The 24160-nt window shown below is 46.7% G+C and overlaps 1 protein-coding gene across 4 annotated transcripts in view; it reads right to left on the reverse strand.

Annotated features, from left to right (window-relative positions):
- Ttll11 (tubulin tyrosine ligase like 11) overlaps positions 1-24160 on the reverse strand; it is a 243304-nt gene that overhangs the window by 112231 nt on the left and 106913 nt on the right. For all 4 annotated transcript variants that reach the window (XM_078048135.1, XM_078048133.1, XM_005320921.5 and 1 more), the window contains exons 5-6: positions 21703-21798; positions 20817-20932 (exon numbers count right to left, since the gene is read on the reverse strand). In XM_078048135.1, the coding sequence (XP_077904261.1) occupies positions 20817-20932; positions 21703-21798 (212 nt within the window). The remainder of the gene's footprint in view (positions 1-20816; positions 20933-21702; positions 21799-24160) is intronic.

Consider the following 24160-nt stretch of genomic DNA (forward strand, 5'->3'; position numbering starts at 1 on the left):
TATAGGATTAAGTGAAATATAAGTAAAGGGCTTATCAACCAACGACTGTCACATTAGTAGTAATTATGTATTTAATTCCTTCCTCATTCACTCAGGACATTTGAGTGAATTATGGAGACTATTATATACCAGGCTTGGGATAAGACCCAAGTTCAACCTTCAGGGCCAATTTTGGAGGAAAATCATTGATTTGTTCATTATTTCCTTCAATAAACATTTACTATTATGTGATGGCATTAAGCTAAAAACTCCAGGGAATCCAAGACAAATTAATTGGACAGCTAAGACATGTTCACCAGTAACGAGGGTGAAATAACAACGAGCATCATAATTAACATTTGATGCGATGTTTCATAGTTTACGAAGCACTTCCACAGTTGCAATTGGATCCCCGTGAGAAATGGAGATTCAGGTGACTGGTCTGGAGTCACGCAGAAAGAAGGGACATTTTGAATCTGGGTCTCTGGCGCCAAACTCTGGGCCCTCTCTACCATCTGCCTTATCAGCTCTACTTGGCCCCCTTTGGTGCCAGGAAGCAAGCCTGCTATGTCCCGAGGCAGCCCTATTCTACTTTTAGAAAAAAATTTAGATTATTAGAAAGCTTTTGCTAATATTTATCCCCAATCTGCCCTCTGGTAAATAGCTCTTCCTTCCAGAGCCATCTGAATATGTGTCCTCCTCCCCGAGGGAAACTTCACACGGTCACTAGTCTTCCCCAGCCTTCTCTGCCCCCTGTGACGTGCCCTGTGTCCTTGGTCCTTCCCCTACTGCCAGTCCTCCCCAGCCCACTCTGTCTTGGTCTAAGCTGGCTTCTCTCACCTCATGGCTCAGGACTTGTTGGAGGTGATCTTTCCCAGTGACTCCACCAAAGACTTGGTTCTCCCTGCCCTGTGCTCTGCAGCTCTAACGCCATACTTAAAAAGTGGCATTGAATAGGAAACATCTGCTGTGGGAGACCAACCTAGCACATGACTGACTTAACTCCCCTGCTGGGCGATGCGGCGTCCGGCACCCATGCTGCCAGACTGCCCCGCTCTTCTAGGGTTCCGGTGACTTGTGTCTCCTGCTTAGGCTTGTCTTCCTACAGCCCCGTGGATGGAGCTACACTCACCTGTTCCTTTGTAATATAACCCCTTGCCCTGTTTAGGGTAGAATCTTCCATGGAAGTGCCTTGTGTGTGTCCCCTTCTCTTACTGGCACTTGGGTGTGGCCTACCCAGGTGTCAGTCACCTGCTGACAGTGGACATCATGAAGATAGACTCAGCCCCCTGAAACCTGACCCCCTGCCTCATTTAAATAACTTCTCCTCGATAAAAGGGGTCAATGAGTGCTCTCGCTCTCTCTTCCTGCAGACCCTTAAGGTCAGAGGAGCCGTCACAGGGACCCCAAAGAAAAAGGTATTTGTGTCTCTTGTGTGGTTATTTTGCACAGCCCAGTTAGCCCAGTCCAACTGGAGTGACCCCTGAGTCTTTTAGTCGCAAGAACAGAAACCCAGAAATCTGCCTGTGTGTCACCGCTAGCAACTGGACAGCCAGGAGTGTCGATAATGACAACTAAACCACTGCTATTCACTCAGTGCTCACATAGCCAGGCGCTGTTGTGGGCATGTATTACCTCAACCATGCAAGATAGGTACTGTTATTTAATACTCCCTTCCTGAGCCTGGCAGAGGGTAGGGGGTTCTACATTTTTTTATTAGTCAATAAAATCCCAATGTATTAATATCTTCAAAACCTGGTACTATAGCTTGGATCTGAAATGTTCCTCAAAGGCCTGTGTGTTAGAGGCTTGCTGTCCAACTTGGTGCTGTTGGGAGATAGGGAAACCTTTAAGGTGGGGACCCAGTAGGAGAAAGTTAGGTCGTCGTGCCATTGAAGGAGATATTAGGACCTGAGTCCCTCCTGTTCTCCTCTCTTTGCTTCTCAGCCACCACAAGGTGACCAGCTTCCTCCACCAGGTACTGCCACCAAGCTGTGCTACTACCAGCTCAACCGCATTGGGGCCAGTGGCTAAGTTAGAGGGAGAAACTGAATTTCAGTGTCCTTCTGGGTCAGCATCTCACTTCCATGGACTGAAACCTCCAAATCTGTGAGCCAAAATAAACCTTTCCTCTTTTGAGTTGACTTATCTCAGGTTATTTGTTACAACAGTGGAGTGCTGGCGAATACACCTGGCGTCTAGAGTATGGTTTCTCTGGGCGGAGCAGAGGCGGAGTCTGACCTGTGTAGGATCAGAACAGAATGTGCTCTGCAGGGATCCTTCAGAGAACCTCGCCTCTCGGGCAATGCTTAAGCGCTCACAGGAGGAAAACAAATGCTATAAAAAAAAAAAATGGGGGCTGCCACTAGACATTAGCAATAATAATTGCCAAGAAAAGGGCAGCTCTGCTCGTTAATACCAAATGTCAATGCCACGAAAGCTTCCAGAGTCTTTCAGAGCTTCCTCCAGGCACTGAGAAGGTTGTCACCTTGGCATCCAACAAATACAAGATGCACTGTGGGATGAGCCGAGCCTGGCTCAGGTGCTGACTCTGCCCAAGTCCTCGGAGCCAACGTTGAAACAGTGAAATGCAGACATGAATCCCCAATGGCTGCGGTCAAGATTCTGGCCATGGAAGTCCTCTGTGAATGTGATGACGATGATGACAGGAAGGACAAGAGGAGGCAGAGCAAAGGGTCCACCCCCTTCATTTTTTTCTTGAGTATACTTCAGGAGCTGCCTCTGGCAAGGGGAACTGTCCCTTGAAGCCTGATGGCAGAATATCTGCTTATGAACACACTAGGCCTATGTCAAGTTCCCGCTAATGATTTTGCAGCCTAAATTAAACGGAGTGAACACTTTCTAATGGCTGCTACAGAATTACATGACAGCTTCCAGGAGGATCTGCAAAAATAGTTGGAATCAGAGGGACGGTCATTCTGATGCACACGAGTTTCTCATTAATTTAATTTCTTTTTTTCTTTTCTTTCCCTTTTGGTTTGTGGATTGCCTGCAAGAGCTGATAGGAAAGAGACACATAACAAGCCACCGCCTACCCTCAGCTATTTAAATAAACTGAAATCGGGAGCTCTAACAAAACTGCATAGCAAGTATAATTTGATATTAGGCTAAAGCCACCTCCATAAATAATATTTTATATTTATATAATGCAATTTATATAAATCTATAAAATTTACAGAGGACAATTATTTATGCGATCTCATTTGACCTCTCTGACTCATTGAATGTACCTGATGTACCTGACATCTTTAATGTATTGTCTCACTTAATTTTTCACAAGGACCAGTGATTCTCTCTCTTTCACAGGGGGTTAAGTGAAGGTGGAGAGAGTCCTCAGGGACCTCTCAGCCTTAAGGAGGAGCACCAGGATTTGAACCTGAGTCTGTTAGACTCGAAGCATCGCCTTCAGCTCTAGTTACGCTGCTTCTCTTCTGGGTGAGGGCACCCTGCCCTACCCTTTGTGCCTCCTGCAGAAGGAACACCATCAGCACATCTTTGGCCTGTCACAAGCTCCTTTTCCCCAAGGAGCTGGAATGCCTTTGCGATTGGTGTCTGGAGGGAGAACCTGGGCACAGTGGCTCAGCCCCTTCTCCTCCTTCCTCCTCATTTCTGCTGCTCACAGGGCTGCCCTGGTTTCCCACCATCTTGGATCCTGCGGGTGGGGTGCAGGGGGAGCCGCTGGCTGCCTGAGTCTCACTCTGAATTCGGTGTCAGGAAGCACATCTGGCCACAGACATGACATAGTCTCCAACCTCACCTTTTCCATAATGAAGGTGACATTTTAGCGCGTCTTTATTCTTTTGCCTTATTCTTACTCAGATCCCAGGCGGAAGACAGGGCTCCTTATTGGGCCTCCATCCATGATCCTATTATGATCTTCACTTTATAGAGGAAGAAAAGAAGTTCAAATGTGGGCAATGTGTGACAGACAGCCCAATATGCTGCTGTGCTATCGGAAGTGTTATTCCTTTAAGTCAGATGGGTACACATAATTTAAGGAGGAGAAGAGAAGAAATGGAGTGATATCACTCACAATGACTTAAATGTAAAACAAACTAGAAAACACAAGTTCAAATGAATACATCAAAATGTAAAAGAGGATGCCATGCTCCCACCAACTCTTAGATCTTAATCTAAGGCATGGTATAAAGTGATTTGAATGCCAACAAGTGCCTGAGATAGAAGTTTAACCAAGGCATTTCCCTACCACCAAACAGGAGCCAAGAACCAGTTACGCAGACTGCCACACAGTCCCCCTCAAACCCCATCCTAAATAGCCAAACCAAAAAGCAATAAACCTTATGCAGGATATAATCACACTCATAACCTAAGCACCTCTTTTGGAGTCCTCTAAAATTTGGAACCATTCGGGGACTTATCTGCCGCTGAATTCTATTAAAATCCTCCCTGTGTAACGGCCAGAGGCCTCTGCTGTAACTGAGCTGAGAACGTTAGAACAGAAAGAGTCCCCAGCAGAAAGGAGCCCACGCCCCTTGCTGGAGAGAGAGACAAAGTCCACAGTCCACAGCTGGGCAGGGGAGTCATGCTGAATTATCCACAGGCACCAATGGGCATATTGCCCGCAGCATGTGACCAAGGAACCCGTTGGTGATAGAGCCAGGGCTGGGACCAGGGTCTCCCCACACTAACATTCTTACCCTTTCTTATGCATGGTCCTTGGTAATATGTATCCTCACTGATATCATGTCTTCAATACTGTCATTCTGTCATAGCTGAGTCAACAGGCTTCCATGACCGAGGAAAGGAAGAGGTAGAGGAAGTGCTAAGATTCAAAGCATGGAGACATTGGGCCACATGGAGATATGCACCAATCTGTCCCCTAATTGCAAGCCCTGGTTCACCAATTTCAAAGATGCTAACAATGATCTCAGGCAGAGGATAAACGCAGAGCCTCAAAACGTCACCCTTACAAAGCGGCCAGATTATGAGAGCACCCGAAGACAGCCTGCTATATCCAGAACTATTTTAAGAAACACAATCTTGTTTCCCTTCTTCAAACTAATTAACGTTTACAACCAGAACTGAAGTGTTTCTCTGAATGCGATGGAGAAGCAAATCATTCCGGTTGGAAGCAGGAGGCTGGATGGTGAGAGACTGTCAAAAACACATTTAGCGAAAGCACATACACTCTGGATGATAAATACAACTTCCAATTAAGCCGCTCTCAAATATCTGGCAACTAATACCTGGTGGTTTAAAAGCAACGGGCAGAATTTGCAGAGCCTAGGGGTTTCTGAAGGATAAAATCTTCCTTTTTATCTTGTTTATCTCTTTTTTCTTAAAGGAATAAATCACAAGCACTTGTAGTATTGCAGCATTTTCACAGCTTAGCAGTGTCTATAGATGAACTAAACACAGACCGGCAAGTGTGGGGACCCACCCAAGATCAAGTGTGAAGTGACTTGGTCTCAGGACCTCGATCCCAGCCAAGTCTCCTCTTGCGGTCAGAGCTAATTTTCCATGGGAAGACTGCTCTCATTTAAGGTCCCCATCCCTGTGGCACAACAAAGGGAAGTTCATGGAAATCTATGGAACCCATTTTCAATTTGAGGTGCAAATTGAACAAGTGTTTTGCATCAGGGATTATCTTAATTAAACTCTTTATATGAGCACTGTTGATTGACTTCAATTTTGCTGAACTTCATTACACTTTTCATTTACTTATATACGTTCCTATGTTTAAAATTTTTTTTTTAAAAAAAAAACACGATTTACATGGTAGAAAACTTTCCGGTTGGCTCTCTATACCAAGAAAAAAACAAAACAGATTACATCTGTACTGAATTTGTAGAGATACTTTTTGGTCATTATTCCCTTAACAACACAGTATAACAAATATTTACATAACATTTATATTGTACTACATACTATAAGTACTCTACGGTTATGTGCAAATGGTTCACCATTCAGGACATAAGCATCCACAGATTCTGGTACCGTGGGGAAACCACATCCCACACAAATTGCAAGGGACAACTATATTTTAATATATGTCCTTTTGTAAGAATGGTAATGATGTTACTGATAGTAATACTAATAATTTTCATTTATTGAGTTTCTATGTGCTCGGCTCTGTGATAGGAACTTTTTTATAATAGAAACAATAAGGATTAATTATAAAATAACTACCAACTATTAAATGCTTACCATGTCCAGGCAGTAAGCTGTATGTTAAGCACTATAATTCATTTAATGATCACAATAATCCTGTTAAGTAGCTATTACTATTATTCATGTTTTACTAATGAAGAAACAGAGACTTGGAGAAGTTTAAGGCCCTCAAATTTCACAAGAAAGCAAGAGGAAGAGCCAAGTTCAGATCCAAGCCTGCTGGACTCCAGAGTCTTTTGCACTACATGAGATTATATCCTTTATAAAAGTTTTGCTTCAAGATCCACTTCCAACAAGGACATCTGTAGATTCAAGGACAAATTAAATGTTATAAGGATAACGCTTACGACCCATTCTCTGTAAATGTCTGGGCGTTCTCCATGGTTTGGAACAAAGTAACTCTGCTAACCAAATCCCCTAAGGGAAAAGAGCTCTCAACTTTGGGATAATCAGATAATGCTGAAATGTGAAGAGGTTCAGAACTACAATGCGATTTGGGAGCAAAATACAATTTGTCTACTGTTCCATTTTGAAATATTCATGAGGCCAAGAAGCATTTCCACACTCAATAATTAAATGGCTAAAATCTGCAACCTGATATATTTACCGATCGTGAAGGATGCATTCCTAGAAGGACCCAAGTTCAAATTAGCAGCCCCACAAGCTGCCATGCTACAGTGCAAAACCCAACAAATGAGACAGAAATGTTGCTGTTGCCTAGAGAAAAAATTTTCCCCACCACTTGTTCTGCTGTAGAGAAAGGCTGAGTGGAAATTAAGAATGTATCTAGGACTTTGCCTGCAAACCAGCTGGAAGAGAATGAAAAGGGGGGGGGGAATCTGCAACCTTTTCCCTCATTTAAAAGCCTCTGATTATGCCTTACAGGTTAGATTTTACAATCATTTAATATTTCACTTGTCTTAAGAAACTTGCATGGAAAGGCAGAGGCAGGAAACAGATGTATGTGAATTGATGAGATGGCTCCATGTGGCTTGTTTTCAGTGTTGGGGTCACAAGCTCTATACAAGTGACACCCGTGAGCAGAGTTCCATTAAACGGGGGCATTTGGGTGGTCAGAGAACTCTCTTCAGGGGTCTCCTTCCCCAGGGCACCGTCTACCTCTCCTGAACCGGCATGAGTCCCACTCACTCCCGCTGTGCAAACCCGTTGGGGCTGAAGGGTCTTCAGGTGGTTTGGGACAGACACAAGGGTGGGGCTGGGAGGTAAGCGTTGTACCTGCCCTGCAGCGTGGGTGTCACCTGGACACGGGTTAGATGTGCTAATGATCAGAAACTCTAGAGGTGGGGCTCAGCACTCAGGGCTTTCCCAAACCCTCCAGGTGATCCTGACACCCACTGAAGTTTAGGAACCACCCTCTTCCAGCCCAGGTGGCCTCTACCCTGTGGCCCTTCTAGGCTCCAAGGGTCAGCTTGTGCTGACAGCAGGAAGCCAGGAGATTCCAAAGCACCAGGAGAAGGGAGACTTCAGGTTGGTCTTGCTGACTCAGACCAAGAGGCTGATGCCCAGCTGTGACTCCGCTGCTGTCATGGTGGCCGAGCTGGCTGTTCTAATAGGGCTACAGTTCCAACCTCTACCCCAAGGCAGGATGGCTGAGGCCTGGTCCTTGCCACCTTCTCCCACCCCAGCCCCAACACAGGAGAGGAACTTGCGTTCTCCATTCTTCCTCGCACTGGCTAGAGGGTCCACGATCGAGAAGTTCCTCTTCCTCTGCCTCTGCCTCTGCCCAGGGACTCCTACAGCCTGCCCAAAGACTCCCTTCACCACCACGGAAGTAAGAGGCTGACCCAGAAGAAAACTGCATCCATTTCTCACTAAAACAGCCGCTGGCCCTGTCCTGATATCCCACCCCTCCCCAGCCCCTGCCCTTGCCCCTGGCTTTCCTGGCTCTCTACCCTTGCCCTCAGATTGCCACCTAGAATGGCGCGCGGCTGGGCACTTACAGAGTCGCTAGGAATCTAGCAGAAATAACTGGCTTGGACCCCAGCAATGGGGCATGGCCCCAGACCCTGGACTGAAGAGTATCCTGCTCCAGCCCCAATCTGGCACCCGCTTCCTCCTAAGGGGCAAGACATCCCTGAGGCCAAAGAGACTGCCCGCCCAGAGCCCAGGCCCCAGGATCTCTAGACACTTGCTGTGGGTTCTCAGGACCTGGAATCTCCTTCCTGCAAGGTTGGTGTCTATCTTCCCAAGAGCAAAGGCCACATTAGGTGCTGTGTTAGCTTTTCATCAAGGAAAAAAATACCCGAGGAGAATAATTTAGAGGAAAGACTTATTTTGGCTCCTAGTTTCAGTCCACAGTTGGCTGACTCCTTTGCTTTGGGCCCGAGTGAGGCCATCACGGTGGCAGGGCGTGGCGGGGGAAAGGTGCTCGCTCCTGGTAACAGAGAAGCTGGGCAGGGGGAGTGGGTACAAGCAAGGGAGGGGAGGCCAGGAACAAGGCACACCTTTTCCAGACACACCCTAGTGAGCCACTTTCTCCAACTAGGCCTTACTGCCTGCAGTCTCCACCTTCTTCCAATGAGGCATCAAATATGAATCCCTCAGTGGATTAATCCACTGATAAGGTCAGAGCCCTCATGGTCCAATTCCTACCTCAAATCTTGACTTTTGAGTGTTGCTGCATTGGGGGACAAGCCTTCAACACATGAGCCTTTGGGGGACACTCTAGGTCCAAACCGTAACGAGTACCTTTCCTCGAGTCCCGAGGGAAGACCAGAGCCACCCAGAGCTAGGACAGAGGTGGAGGGCAGTGTGGACGGAGCTGGGGCATGTGAACTGGAGTGGCCATCCCCACCCTGTAGTAATGGGTGGAACCAGAAGAGGAAGAGTCGGAGGGGCTGGCGGAAGGCTGGGCCTCAACCAGCCTTCTTGGGTCCCAGTCTTTCTTGGGTCCCACAAATATTGGGGGAAGCCCGACATGCAGAATAATGAAAAATCCATAGGATATCCTACACCATGCCCCTAGACGGAACTCAGGACCTACCTCTGGAATGAGCGTACCCCGAGATCTTCTTTGCTACATTTTTTGACACTCACAACTAACCTGCAGAGGCACCATTATTCCCATTATAGAGAGGAAGAAACTAGGTCTCAGACGGATTAGGTGACTTGTCCAGGATCATACAACCAAGGATATCCCAGGGCTGGTGTTCCTTTCCCACACTTGGTTATTTGCTCTTGGCTTGATTACTTTCAGCTTCGTGGAACTCACTACTCCAGTACTCCTTGGAGTCAATTTTTCTTTTCTTTTTCATGTTTTGCAGTTCTGAGGATTGAGCCCGGAACCTTGCACATGCTAGGCAAGGGCTCTACCACCGAGCTATACCCCTAACACTTTTTGGAGTCAATTCTTATCTCAGGCAAAGAAAGTATCTTTTTTTTTTTTTTTCCTTTCACTAAACTTAAATCTGTCTGCAAACTTTAGCCCCAGCTACTTGTCTGCCCACTGACACCTGCAGAGAGTTTATCTGGTCTCCCACTAGCAGCTTTTCAAGCTAAAAGTGGCAGAGGCGTCCTGTGCCCAGGGCTTTTCATTCCTCCAAGCTGAACATCCCAGCACCTTCCCCCTTCCCTCCTGGCAGAGGCTTTCCAGTCCCCCTTCCTAATGAGGCCTCTGAGGACAGATTCCAGTCTCTGCCGGCTACGGCCTCTCACAGAGGTCACATGTACAGAGCCTCTGCTTCGCCAGGCCTCAGCTAGGAGATCTGGCACGCAGGCGACCGCTCCCACCGTCAGCAATCTGTACTTCAGGAGATTGAGTCCCCAGACCCAGAGCTTGCAGAATGCCCTGCTCCCGAGCCTTGGTTTCCTCGCCTGTGAGAACGGAATGATGACTCTCGTCCTGCTTATTTTGGGTGGGTGTCATTTACGATAACTGGTCTGAAATGGCTGTAAGTGGCAGGGCGCTGTCCAGTGTGTGGGTGACGGAGGCACAGGAAGATAATGAGCCCAGGAAGAGCAGACTGGGAACACCTGGGGAGGCAGGTGCTGCAGAGAAACCCCCTCCCCTGCTCCGCTAGTTTAGTTCCCCTGTCACACACCCCACCCCGACAGGCACGGGAGTAACTTACAACTGGGGACCCTGAGGACACCGAGGCATCTGCAGGGAGCCTAAAGGTGGGTTAAGACCACGAGGGTGATACGCACAAGACAGCCTGAAGGCAGGGCGGCCTGTGCCCAGCAGCTGAGCCCGCAGCAGGCCGAGGTCTCTCAACCTACCGCTGTGGTTATGAATGTGCCAGAAAGAGCAACGGAGTCAGCACTGACCTCTGCCCCAAGCAAACCCCACGTCACTATGCTGTCACCTGTCCTAGGCAATATCTGCCGCGAGGGCTGCCTGCTTTCCTCTAGGGAGCCCTCCCCCCCGCCTTTGTACCCCTGACCCACGCACCCAGCCACCTGTCACACAGCATGGGACCTGGAAGTCTCACGAGCCTCCATCCCATTCCTCCAAAGCTGCTCCTTTTCCCAGGGTGCCCACCTTCACAACTGGCACCAGCAGCCACCCAGCTGAGTCCCCTCCTGGCTCTGCGCTCTTCTCTCACGTCCATCATTTCGGAGTCCTCCCCACCCCTCCTCCTTGACACCTCCCCCTCCCCAACAACATAAACGGTTCTCGCGGTCCCTACCACGGTCACCTCACCCAACCGACCACCTTCTTTCAAAACTCTCAGCTGCCCCCGTGACCACCCTGGCCTCACTCCAATTTGGCTTTCAGGCTGCAGCCACAATGATTGCTTTAAACACCACCTTATGGTGTCACCTTCCAGCTTAAAACTCGTCCCTTGCTTTTAGGATAAAAAGCAAAATGCTTGGCCTGACTCATCAGGTCTCCCAGCAGCATCTGGCCCTGGTTCCTGAAGCCTCCCTGCTCACTCGCTGTGATCCTGCCATTCTGACTTGGCGTTTTGTGTGACCTTGTTTCGTACACACTCATACAAGATGCACACAGCCGCCGCCTGGGCTAAGAAACAGACAGGGCCCAGATCTAAACCTCCCACCAGGGTCCCTCTCAGACCACGCCTCCCTCTGCCCCTCGAGGCCAGGAGTAACCATCTGATCATTATTTCTCGCTCTTCTTTATATTTTTAACACTCAGAGTTACATCTCTATAAAACAAAGTTTAGTTTTGCCTGCTCTGGATTTTATTTAGTTTAATTGTACCATAGATAAGTTCTGATGGCTTGCTTCTTTGGCCCTCCATCCATACCGATGCACGGGGCTATGGTTGGTGCATCTTCGTGGACACGTAGTATTCCAGTGAGAAGTACCCAACACTAGAGCATTCTGCTGTGGGCAGACCTTAGTTTGTTTCCAGCTTGGAGCTTTCGGGATGAGGCAGCTGTAACCCTTCTGGAGTACTTTCAGTGTCTGGGGAGCTCCAAGTTTGGTCCTGCCCCATGGCCCTCCGTTTCCCCTGCCTCCCATCTCCTCGTGCCTGGGCCCAGGTCACCTTGCTGTTGATTCTCCTGATGCTCCCATACCTGGCAGAGAGAGGTTCACGGGCATCCTGGACCCAGCCTTGTCACAGGGATGACACGTGACAAGCCAACACTCACTCATGCGTTCACTGATCCATGCGTTAGCAGCTTCTGGGGGCTGGCCTCTGGCGCTGCAGAGTCAGGGTGCAGTGTGGAGGAAGAAGGCATCCGCCCAGACAGGAAGCGCACACCCGGGACAGCCAGCTGCACCAAGGGACACAGCACTGTGGACTCTCAGACTCCAGGTGACCATGCTCAGCCAAGGGGCGCAGGAGCTCCAGGTGAATCCTACTCCTCCTGACCCTGGGGTTCCACCCTCCCCCACGCCCCTCCCGTTAGCCTCCGCTAGGAGAGTACTCTTAGCAACTGAAAGCGAAGGCAGAAATGGAAATTGCATGAAAAGAAAGGGAAAGAAAGCAGCTGGTGAACACTGCCAACCATTTGGTGTGATAACCCAGGGCTTCAGATGATTACTGAAACCAGCTTTCATTTTGATCTTTTCATTTCTTTTAATCTAGCAGATAATTAGAGGGAAATCAAATCCATCCCCAGAGCCAAAGATCAACCTGTCACTGCTGTAGCTGTCTTCCCACTTACTTAACCACCTCTCTCCTCACACTTTTTTTGTAACACACGCATGCATACGCGCATTCGCATGCGCACACACACACACCCCACAAAAACCTCCAGGTTACGTATATTGTTCAATTTATTTAAATACATTCAGATTGGACACTTCCCATGACAAGTAGTCTCTTAGGAATAAGCAACAGTTTCTTTCCCTCCCTCCAAATTAAGAACTTCCTCATTGCTTTGCAGATTTAAAAACATCAGACTGAAAACTCCCTTTTAAGGATGAAGAAGCCACAGTAAGTAGAGAGGGGGAGGTGACTGTACATTTACGGCTATAAACGGAAGAGCCAGGATTCACCCCACGGCATCTGACTGCAGCCCTGTCCCCCGACCCTGCTCTCACCTATGTATGAACCACAGGAGCCCATCTCCCTCCCTGCTTCCCCAGCAGCTCTCTCCCAAGACGGTGTGCTCCTTGTAGAGAGGCTTGAAGCCCAAGATGCTAGAAATAGACCAAACCCTCTCCAATAGGAAGGCAAACTCCAATCCAGCCGTCAATGAAAACATTGTTTACAAAGAGTTGTCAATAAGGCGACATTACGGTCCTATCCAGTGGAGAAAAATAAAAGCAGTCTACAAAATTTATACAGATGGATGGCCTTCACTATAAAACATAGATGAATATTACACAAATTTTTATTAACTGAAAAATTAGCAAAGGTTAACTTTGAGTGGCTGAATTGGAGGGAGACTTTATCCTCTACACGTACTTTTATGAGAAAAAAAATTAGTTAAGAAATGGGCAACAGAGAAGCAGCACCTTTCACACTAAAATGCCTTTCGGGAAGCAGGACTGGGATCTGGTCTGCCAAGGAACCTCCTATGGGCCTGCCACGCTTGGATTCCCAAAAAAGGTCTGATATCAACGATTCATAGGGTTCCACCTAATCCTTGGCCTGGCCCGCCTTCTTCCCAGACTTCAACCTCGCCCCCAGCGGGGGACGCACAACTGCACACAAACAGTGTTCTGTCTGGTGCTGTTCCCTCTTGTCCCATGTGTGGGTCCTGCTTGAAGCTTCAAGGAAGCTCTGGAGGCAGAGAGAGTGCTAAGTACTTTCAGGTCCATCCTCACAGGGTAAGAGCTGCACGGATGCTTTGAATCTCAGCCTGTCTCATAAGTGGGGTCATCTTGGGCCTGTCCCTCAACTGCTCCAAGCCTAAGAGTTCTCATGTGAAAAACAGAAGTCTTCATGGCCCCTGCTGCATACAGCTGTCATGGGACAAAATAGAGACAAATGCAAATATTTGTCACCATGCTGACCACAGTAAGCACCCCAGAAACACTTCCTTATGAAACAGGCCAAGCAAGAACTATTATCCATATATATTTCTGCTTTGGCCAAGTAGAACTGGGTACCAAAACTTGGACTCCTGAGCCCAGACCACACCGTGTCCTTCCAAGAAGCTAAAAGTTCCCGATTTTAGAAACACACAAATGTTCAAAGCTCATAAGGAGCAACTCAGGAAGGCATTTCCAGACACATTAGCTACCCCACCCCTGTGTGGAATGACTCTGGGAGGGCCCATGCAGAAGTCAGCACTGCCATGTCCCCAGTAATGGTGACTGACTGGCCATATGCTTGTCTGGTTTCCCATCTGCTGCTCACACGGGCAAGAGGGAGCACGTGCCTACCTGCCGGGAGAGGGGCTGGGTTTCTGCCTAATGGCCCTCTGAAATGACACTCTCACATCAGCTCAGGAAATTCCACCTTCCCTATAAGTCTTGGAAATGGTTCCCTCTCAACAGACTTCATGCAAAAGAGGCTTTTAGTGGTTACTTCTGGCTTAATGTTTCAACATTTCCAAACGGAAGAGACTCATCTTGTTTTCTTTCTTGCACGTAGAACAATACACCTGTCATTAGTCATCTTCTCGCCAACTTTCCTGGAAAACACAGGCACATTTTTCTAGTTTGCTGACGGCCACCTGGACCCGAGGTCCTTGAGGCAGGGAGCTAGTGTATCCCTAAGCCACAAAGTCCTAACCTCGGGCAAGTTGTGTGGAGCCTCTGTGACGATGGGACAGTTTGATCTTAAATAAACAAACTTCTGGAGCCTCCTCCAGGCAGAATGCACATATACACAGAGTGGTGTGCTGTTTCTGGGCTCAGATCTTCTTACGGTCCTCATGCATTCCCAGGGACAAAAGAAGCGGTGACTTCTTTCTTGCCACTCAAGGCTCTCCGATGTCCCCTCTGGTCGCCAGGTTTCCATCAAGCCCCCACCCCACCCCCAGCATCTGCCTCATGCACCTTGAATTCTTCAAATCCCCCCCACAGAACCCGGTGCCTGTGCCTCCTTCAACAGAGTGCCCTTCCTCTCCTTTTTGTGTTTTGAATCCTGCTCACCCTGTAAACCTCAGCTCAAGGGTCATTTCTTCTGTTTTTAAAAATTCTTCCCATCAGGAAATAATCTTCCCTTGGCAATTTGTCTTTGCATTAACTGTTCTTAGCACCTTTCACCTTATAAATATTCATGTGTGGGTCTTGCCTCCCCATCTGGCCTGTGGGTTCATTCACTTCTATAGTCCTCCCCTTGGCACACAGTAAGTGCTCAATAAACACTCAAAATAAATGAACTCCTGTTTCTCTGATCCACACATGGCGCAAATGAGATGCAAATGAATATGCAAGGAGTCACCTCTCTGTGACCCAGACTTATAATTTATATGAAATCTTCAAAGGTGCTTGGGGTCAGTGTGTGCTGATCTATAGGGTCTGGCCACAGAGGAATCCTTGGCATCAAATGAACCCCAGAATTTCAAGGGTCAGCTGTGCACACATGGGTGGGCCATCTGACAGGACAGTTAGATGATTCTTCTGGAAGAAAGATAATGTCCTTTATTCATGTTGGCATGCTTAGTGGAGATAGTTGGGAACGCAGTTTCCCTATCATTGGGGGGATTTCAATAAGAAGTACCACTGACTTCAGGGGCAGGCGCCGGGGTCTGGAAATTTTCTGATTAATATACTTTCTCTGTTCTTCTATGTTATTGGACGAAGTCATATTCCTCCATCATATAAGGCCAAGCCATGGACCTCAACTGCTTGAACATTCCTTGCTCTGCATTCTCTTAGAATGTTCCACCCTTCTCCTCCTTGTTATATAGAATCTACCTATTTGGGGGATTCATCTACTGGTTCTAAACATGGCTCAGAATCAAGGTAGGAAGGGAAGCCGGAGCTCCCAGAAAACCTTCCGTAGACAAACATCTCTGACTGGGACCAATGGCGCGCAGGCAGACTGACTTCTTCCTCTACAACAAACCTGGTTGTTATGGTGACAGGAGGTACGTAAAACAGGAAGGGGACTGTGAAATGTAACCATAGGAAAGGGGGCTTCTGGGCCTTATACAAGTCATTTTCTAAATAGATACCTTTGAATAAGAGGCCAGCGGTCGACAACCCAGCTCCCAGGCACCGCGAAGCGGCATGAAGCCTACAAACCCCCTGGGATTTCGCCAACCCTGTCTCTGCCTTCATTTATGTTACTTTGGGGCTTTATGATCCTAAGAAGGGGCTCCAGTTACCAGAGATGCCTGTGTTCAGAAAAGGAGCACAGTACCAGAAAAATGACTCCCCAGGGGTAAACTGACCTTCCAAAATTTAAACAATTGATGAAATAATTACCTTGTCTTAAAAAAACAGTTGGGGAATGCAATTTATTCACCTCTGCTTCTGCTGGTTTTTAAAGAAAAGTCAGACTCAGGCTATCCAAATATCTGTTGATTTTCCATATTTTCCCCCTTCTCCTCAAAGCAAAACTTTGAACGTGCAGGAGGAACTGAGGCCAGGGCAGCCCCTGACAGGCGGAGTGAACACTGGGGAGAAGCATGGAGTCCAGATCCAGCTCCTACTCTGCCAGTGAGACGCTTTGCGACTTGAGGCAAGTTAGTGACCTTCCTTACACATGGTTCAGGGGGGCCAGAGCCACTGTGTTCACATCTCAAATAGGCTGCCCCGGGAGCTGTGAGTTATCTGTCTCCATCAGCATGATCTTAAAGAAAAGCTGGATAGACCACTTGGGAACTCCAAGAGCCAGCACTTGTCTAAGGCTCTCAGATGTCATGAGTCCCTGATGTGCGTCATTTATGCCAAGGCCATGACAGTCCATATTCCCATTTTACAGACAAGATCTTAGAATGAAGCAACTTGGCCACATCCACAGCACAGTGGTAGGAGATGAGAGCCTTCACCTCAGCATGGCTGATTCTCCCTTAGGACCGCTTCCAAGAGATTTTTCAAACCAGGGAGCTAACTGGCATGATGGTACCTAAGATCTGCACTTCTTTCAGGAAAATGGAGGAATAAATCAGAGGCTCTAATACTTTCTTATAGCAGGGAAGACCCTGTCCCTTAAGTGAAATCTTAAGTAGAGAACTAAAATATAATCACTGCAGCACCCTTTGGCGGAAAAGGGACATTCCACCCAAATGTCCAACACTGACAAATGGATGCCGAGATTTGGTTTGTCTGCCTAGTAGATATGTGCCGCAATCTGGCTGGGCACAATTCAGGAGCCACTTGTCAAAAGAAACTAACTTTATTTTTAGAACCACACACGCCAAACAAAACAGCTCCTCAGGAAAAAACCCTCAGAGCCCAACTGCCACCACCGGCTTCCACAAGCCTCTCCCCCACACAAGCCTCACCACCTCCCAATATCCTCCTGCTCTTGAGGCCCATTGGCTGGGTTGCGTGGGCAGAGCCAAAGAAGTCCCCCAATGAGCAGCTCCGTGGTCTGAAAGGGCAGGGAAACAGCCCAATGAGCATCACCTCAGAGGAGCCAATCAGCTAGATGTTGCTGGGGCACTGTGAGCCAATCATCAGCCGGCAGCTGGAAGTTTGCTGGGGCCCCTTTGGCTGTGGCTCTCAACAGATAAGGTCTGTCTACCATGAGGAGGACTGAAGTCCTGGCACCTGCTGCACCACAGGTGACCCTTGAGAGCATTGTGCTGAATGACGGAAGCCAATCACCAACGGCTGCACAGTCCACGATTCTATTTACATGAAATATCCAGAACAGGGAATCCATAGCAGATAGGTAGTTGCCTGGACTCAGGAGCTAGGGTGAGGTGGGGGAATGGGGTGCTTAATGGGACGGGTTTTCTTTCAGAGTGTCAAACATTTTGGAGCCACGTGGAGAGATGGCTACAGAACATTATGAATGTACTAAATGTCACTGGGTTGTACTTTTTTTTGTGTGTAGGGCACTGAGGATTGAACCCAGGGCCTCACACATGCTAGGCAAGTGCTCTGTCACTGAGCTACACTCTTAGCCCCCAAATGGTATACTTTAAAATGGTCAATTTTACAATGGATGAATTTGGTCTCCATATAGATGATGTTTCCAGAATCCTGCCCCATCAGCCCCCTTCCCACGTTCCTACAGTGCCTGCACGGAACCCTCGTATCGAAATCAAGAGAGTCACTAGATAATTGCTAAATGTTACCATAGTCAAAACAGTTTCACATGGCAGCTGTCTTTGTCCTTCGGTAACCCAAACTGATTTCTCCTAACCCACCAAATAAATATGGCCCAGCGACGTCTTGTTCCCTGGAGAACAGAACCTCCCATTGGTAACCAGCTCCAATGTCAGTTCTGAACCCCAGTGATCTTACAGCTGCAGTTTTAGGATATGTCAGTGGTTCTAAATTTAAAATTCTACATTAAGAAAATCAGGAAAGAGAATAAGTATTATTTTTGCTGTTTGTTTCATGTCTAGCAGATAATTGTAACACTGATTAGTAAAATGAGCACACTATAAAGTGCTTACTATATATTTAAACTTTTCCTCATTGTTTCGTTTAATGTCATTATCCCATAACTGAGGCTCAAAACAACTATGCAATATCCCCAAGGTCTCACCACCAGTTGATGACAGAGTCAGGATTCAGATCTCAGTCTATTTGGCCCAAGAGGAAGTGCTTTTGACCATGCCACGGTGGGTATTTGCAGGGTCAATTCCTCTCCCCTTAGAATGCCTGGGGACTACTTTTATTCCCACCAAGAAAAGGACCCAGGCTATAAGACCTGGGGGTGTGCAGAGATGTAACACATGGATACATGTCTGGTGCCCCCTGGAATGTGTCTCTGAATCTTTCCAGAGTGGGCTGGGAGTTGGGGGGTTCAGGGCATCTATATGTTCTCTCAATTTGCATGGGGCAAGGGAAAACCCACGTTGACAGTCTGGATGACAAACAGTCCCCAAGGAGGAACTAATGAGGGACATTTGTGATCCCTTTTGCTACAGAGCTGGAGGCAAACCTAGGATTGCATTTGTTTTAAGGTTTAGGTCAGATCCCATGCAAACACTAGAAACTGCTACTAAAGGTAACTTTCATCCTGGAAGTCTATGTGACATCATTTAATGCAGGTGGAGTGACACGGTCTCAGAACATGACTTAGGATTCAGCACTACAACACTGCATTTTCTGTGGGCATAAACCTGGTGCTTTTTCAATTTATTCCTAAAACATTTCTAGACAAAGGAGTTGAGAATAATTTCAGCCTTTTACTCTGCATGGTAAAGTTCAAATGAATAATAATAATCCCTTATGCATAAATGCACTTTACAGATTACAAAGTGCTTTTATAGATAACCATTGCTGGGTAAAAAATAAAATAAAGTGAAATTAAGGAAAAATACCAGTAAATGGCATTTAGCTATTAAAATGTACCCTTACATTGTGAGTAAGAAAAGGGTGAGATGAAAGGGTTTTTTAATATTAGAATTGAAGTCAGGTTCTTAAAGTTCTAACTGTTTCTACTTATCAATAAAAAAAGTCAATGCATTTTAAATTAAAAATGAGATGCTGCTACTTATAACTTGATAAATTGTAAAATGCCTTTTTCATGCCTCCCAATCAATGGTCCTGTGTCCCACTGCTATTACACTGCAGACCTGCTGCTCATACAGATTATATAGGTGTAGGTAAAGGAATACAACCAAAAAGAGAAAAAGAACGCTAATTTTGTTTAAATACCATTAATTGCGGAATACAGTGGAAACCTCCCATCTCTTCATGTTTGGTGGCAGCGGTTAAGAAGGCTCAGGCCACATCTGGTTTTTGAACTTCTCATTCCCACCCAAAGAATCAGAATGAGAATGTATCAAGGTCATCCTAAAAAATAAACCACACCACCGTGCTATACTGGCATAGAAAGCCACCCAAATCTCTCCAAGATCAATACTTTTTTGAGAGATGAGCTTTATAACTATCTAACCAAATTGCAACCGACCATTGCTTCCCCCAGGGGATGGCATGTACATACAGGTGGCACATTGTTCCACTGCCCTCAGGTCTGAGTAGCTCAGAGGATTGTGCAGCCCTGACACACCACTGCTTTGAAGCCACACCTGGCAGGACTGGCCCACACTAACCACACGTGGAACCTTTTCAGCGAGGGTCACCCGTGCTTCACTCAGTGAAGAACTCACTTGGGAAGACCTTAGCTGAACAGACACCGAGAACAGGGCGAACCCTGCAGAGCCCATGTCCTGTAGGCGCAGTGCTGCTCACCCGCGGCTGCGCAGTAGGATCATCTAGGGAACAGAAAAATATGTGACCCGCCCCCAGCCCAGGCCAGCTTCTGTAAATGGGGGGGGGGGGGTGTCTCCACACTGGCATTTTGAAAGCTCCCCAGATGGTTCCAATGTGCAGCCGAGAGAAGCACCGCTGTAGGGTGGCCCTGACGATATTTGGGCTTGAGCCCAGTTGGAGTTTCCTCAGTAGAGGAACCTGCAAAAGAGCCCTTGCCTGGGGAAGCCGGGATCCCCCGGGTCCTGAAGCACAGCTGAGAATGGTTTCTGTGTCTGGGAGCATTTGGGTTGATCTGATATATCAGGGGTATGGGATGTGCTCTGTGAAATGCCTGGCTTTGTTCTTTTCTGCCCAAAACATGAATAATGATATTTACTTAACTACCTTGTGACAACCTGGAATTTGGCAAAAACAGAATGAACAAAATACCCAAGTGAAATGTCATTCATTTCCAAGGCAGGTGGGGGGGCGGGGAGACAGTGTCCCCACATAACGTCCCACTGGGTGGATGAGGATGGAGGCTTGTAACCAGTAAGTACCACACAAGCGTCAGAAGTTCATCACATCATTTTTGGCAAATTTTGAAACTAAAGCAGCTTACAGGCAAGAACGTCAATACTGTGAAGAAAATCAAAAGGCAGTAACTAACTACATCCAGTTATTTGTGGCCTCTTCTGCATTTTTATTCCACCTTTTCTGTGCTTGAGGATTTCAAAGAAAAGCACCCCAGGAACAGTGGTGTGCACGCCCCTATCACGGAGGGAAAGTGAGAGCTTTGCGGATTTAGATAAGAGTTAGAAATTCATTCTGAACCCCAATTGTCAGATTAGTCCTGACTTTGAGTCACTGGTTGCTTGGAGGATTATGTTTATAAAATGAAAAGGTGATTTATTCCATTGTTTATTATGCAAATCTCATGTGTTAACAGGTTCCTTTAACTCACCTGCTTAGGACACAAAACAGTTAGGAAGCAGAGTTGACAGAAACGAATGACAGAAAATACTTACCGGTTCTCTTTCTTCTTCTTAAGTGGGTCCATGAGGCGCAGCGTGTCTCTGATCACAGCCACTTTCACCTCCTCATCCACAAGGCTGGGGACATTTTCGAACACCCCTGGAGAAAGCTTGAATGGGTAAGGATTCCGCATTACAGTGGGACCGTGATTCAATGCCAAGCGGCTATCAGTATGCCATCCTCCAGCTAGCCCGTGGGGTTGTACTGTTTTGCTTGTGCTAATCTATAGAAGAGAATTTTTAAAGTGCTCCCTTTATACTACCTTAGGAATGTCAATGCCGTTTTGTATATTAACATAACACACCAAGAGAAGAAAGAGCACTGTGCTTTTCGGATGTTCAAAATGATACATCCTCACTGTGGAAAAGCTGAAAATAGAGAAAGGGGTTAAGAAAATTAAAGGAATCCAGATAATTCCCCCAAGATCCAATACTAATATTGGGAGTATTTCCTTCCGGTTTTTTTAATGCATTTTTTGGGAGGGCGGAGAAAAATATAACGACTGTTAAATGTACTATTTATCTTAGTGATTTGAGCATGTCGACATGGCTAAATCATATTCATAGAATTTCAATTAGTTCATCTCCTGAGGCTAACTAATTAGTTCATGTCAAAACTGATGGAAAGGCTCAGCTGCTTCTAAGTTTCCAGACCTTAAAAATGGGAAGAATGGCATGCTGGGAAATTACCATAGGTCGGAAAGGTCTTATATTAATAGACTCTGTTCAGAGCTCAACAGAACAAAAATGATTTCACTCGAATAGAACTTTGCTGTGAAAATTCGAGAGAGCTGAGTCTTCTGTAGCCAAGTGGACACCTTGAGAGTTAGAACCCTTGGTTTTACCACAATATAGTCAAGGAGATGCTCAGAGTACTTACTTCACACTCATGTTCAATCCTCATGCTGGGATTTGCATTTACTTCAAGTAGGATGGGCTTCAGATTTTTCATCAGAAGAATGTCAAAGCCTAAGATCTGGGCAGAATAAACATGATTCAGAATCACTCCCTCCAGCCCCAGTTTCTTTGCAGGAACTGAGTACGGTCTTCGAGTCATTGAGGGGAAAATAAATTCAAACGTGGTCCCCAACTTTGGCCTTGACCCTGGCTGCTCTTGTCCACGGTCCCTGCTCCTCTGGGTGTGCTTGTCAGACCAAATGGATAGCAGAAAATTTTATAGAAACCTTGGTAATGGGATGCGTTCCCATCGTGCATTTCAGCACTATCTGTGTCGTCCAGAGCGCTGTAAAGCGATGACCTCTGTCCTCTTTAACAGGGTTTTTATTATGTTAAGGATTAGTGGTAGTCCATCAATTTCTCCCTCTGCCTTTTCTTCTGCCCTCCTTGATTAAGTCGCTTCCTAGCTAGATCTCCGAAAACCTCAGGCTGCCTTTCTTAACCTAGAGTACACATCACTGTCGCACAAGGAACCCTTTCAAATCCAGCACACTCCCCACCCCCACCTGCTGAATCAGACTCGCTCAGGGGGGTCCAATCAACCCCTCAGGTGATCCAGATGTGTCCTGATAGTTAAGGAAGGGGCTGTGGATTAGGTACCAGTGACTATGCAGTGCACCAAGGCCTCATCCGTCATCTCATTGAATCTTCATGATGACGTCTTTGAAGGAGGGACTGTACTCCCCAATTTACAGAAGCAGAAACTGAACCTCAGGAAAGACCCTGGGTACCCCCAACCCTGCCTACCTAGTAAGGGATAGCCTTGGCTTTCCAGCCTAAGCAGACTGATTACACAATATTTGCCACCCAGTTACAGTATAAAAACATGCACCCCTTGCTGGAAAAGTCTTAACAATTTCATGATGAGGACAGCAGCCTAAAGTCAGGACTGAAGCCATTTCTGAATGTGGGGCACTGTGTGGTAGCTCCACAGACCACCAGCCCTTGAAGTGGCCCCTGCACCCCAGACCCCGAGCAGCCCATTTGTTGCATGCCTGTCCTTGACTTCAGCACCTGCCTGCCTTGGAGAGATCTTCCACCGGCCACTCTGGTTTCTTTTAATTCCTTAGGAGCCCTACTGTAGGTGGGGCTCAGCCACCACGTGCATCCTCATCTCTCTGCCTTAAACAGCCCTTCACCTGGATAAGTCCTCATTTTTGAGATTGCTGCTCCTAATGAGAATCTGACTCGCACGACGAGGACTTCAGATTCTCAGAAGGACTCTTATTATCTCTAGAGAAGTGATCATGTAGAAAGTTTCTAAACATAATTATACAACCCCAAAGTCCTAAAAAATAAGGTGGAGAATAAAAGAGGAAAAAGAAAACGATACAGATGTAGACTCCCCTCCTCTGTGGACTCCAGAAGAAAAGATGAGGGGAATCCATTTACTTGTCTATATAGAATATGCATTAGTTAAATGATAATTATTAAACTGCAGCTTCATCTATATTAATGAAATCCAAGCCTGGATGACCATTTCGGGGAATGATTCAAGATGAAATTATGTTACAATGAAGGGCAATAAGGATGAGAAGTTGGGAAAAGTCATCCTCGCTCTATTTTTCTTTCCCTGGTCATGAAAAGGAAGGAATGGAAATTCAGTAGAAAATGTTCCATGTATTATAGATCCGCTTAATAATATATGACAAGTGGGTATGAGTGATGAGGCCTTTAAGGGACCCTGGTGACATCATCAGTCCAACTTCAGATCTGGTCTGAGACGTGCAGCGGTGATGAGGCCACAGAGAGCAGCAGGCTGTGGTGCCAACATTTATCATCTTCAGTCATCAGCTCTTACTTTGGGCTACATCTTAGAAGTCTGGGCCTGAGCTTTCTCAGCCTGGAGGACTCTTTGTAGCTCCATCCCCCAATGGATCCATAAATGCAAATCATGAAAATGCTGGGAGCTGGAGAAGGATGTGGTGGTACCTTGTCTGCCATATTAGCCTGTAACCACCGACATTATATTTTCCAGAACATGAAGTTTGATGTATATATTTTAATGTGTTTTGTCTTGTATAGGAATGCTTTGGAGTTAGAAAGACCCAGGCTCACATCATCTCTGTCTCTTACACTAATAGCTAGTCTCTCTGAACCTCAGCAATCTCATCTGAAAAACGGCTCCCAGAGTCATTGGTAACAGAGGTGAAAAGTAACATCTAGGCCTATGCTCATTATCCAGAAGGTACTCAATATATGTTAAGTCCCTTTCCAGTTTCCTACCAATTTCACCAAGAAATGGAATTATTGTCCTTTGAAATCATAAGGAGCTGTCCATATTCTGGATCTGCCATTAACTTGTGTGACTACAGGCAAGATAGTTGTTAGCCATAAGCCTTAGTTTCCTCATCTGTAAAATAGGAATATGAATAGCACTC

Source organism: Ictidomys tridecemlineatus, chromosome 4 (assembly GCF_052094955.1).
Source record: "Ictidomys tridecemlineatus isolate mIctTri1 chromosome 4, mIctTri1.hap1, whole genome shotgun sequence".
NCBI lineage: Eukaryota > Metazoa > Chordata > Mammalia > Rodentia > Sciuridae > Ictidomys > Ictidomys tridecemlineatus.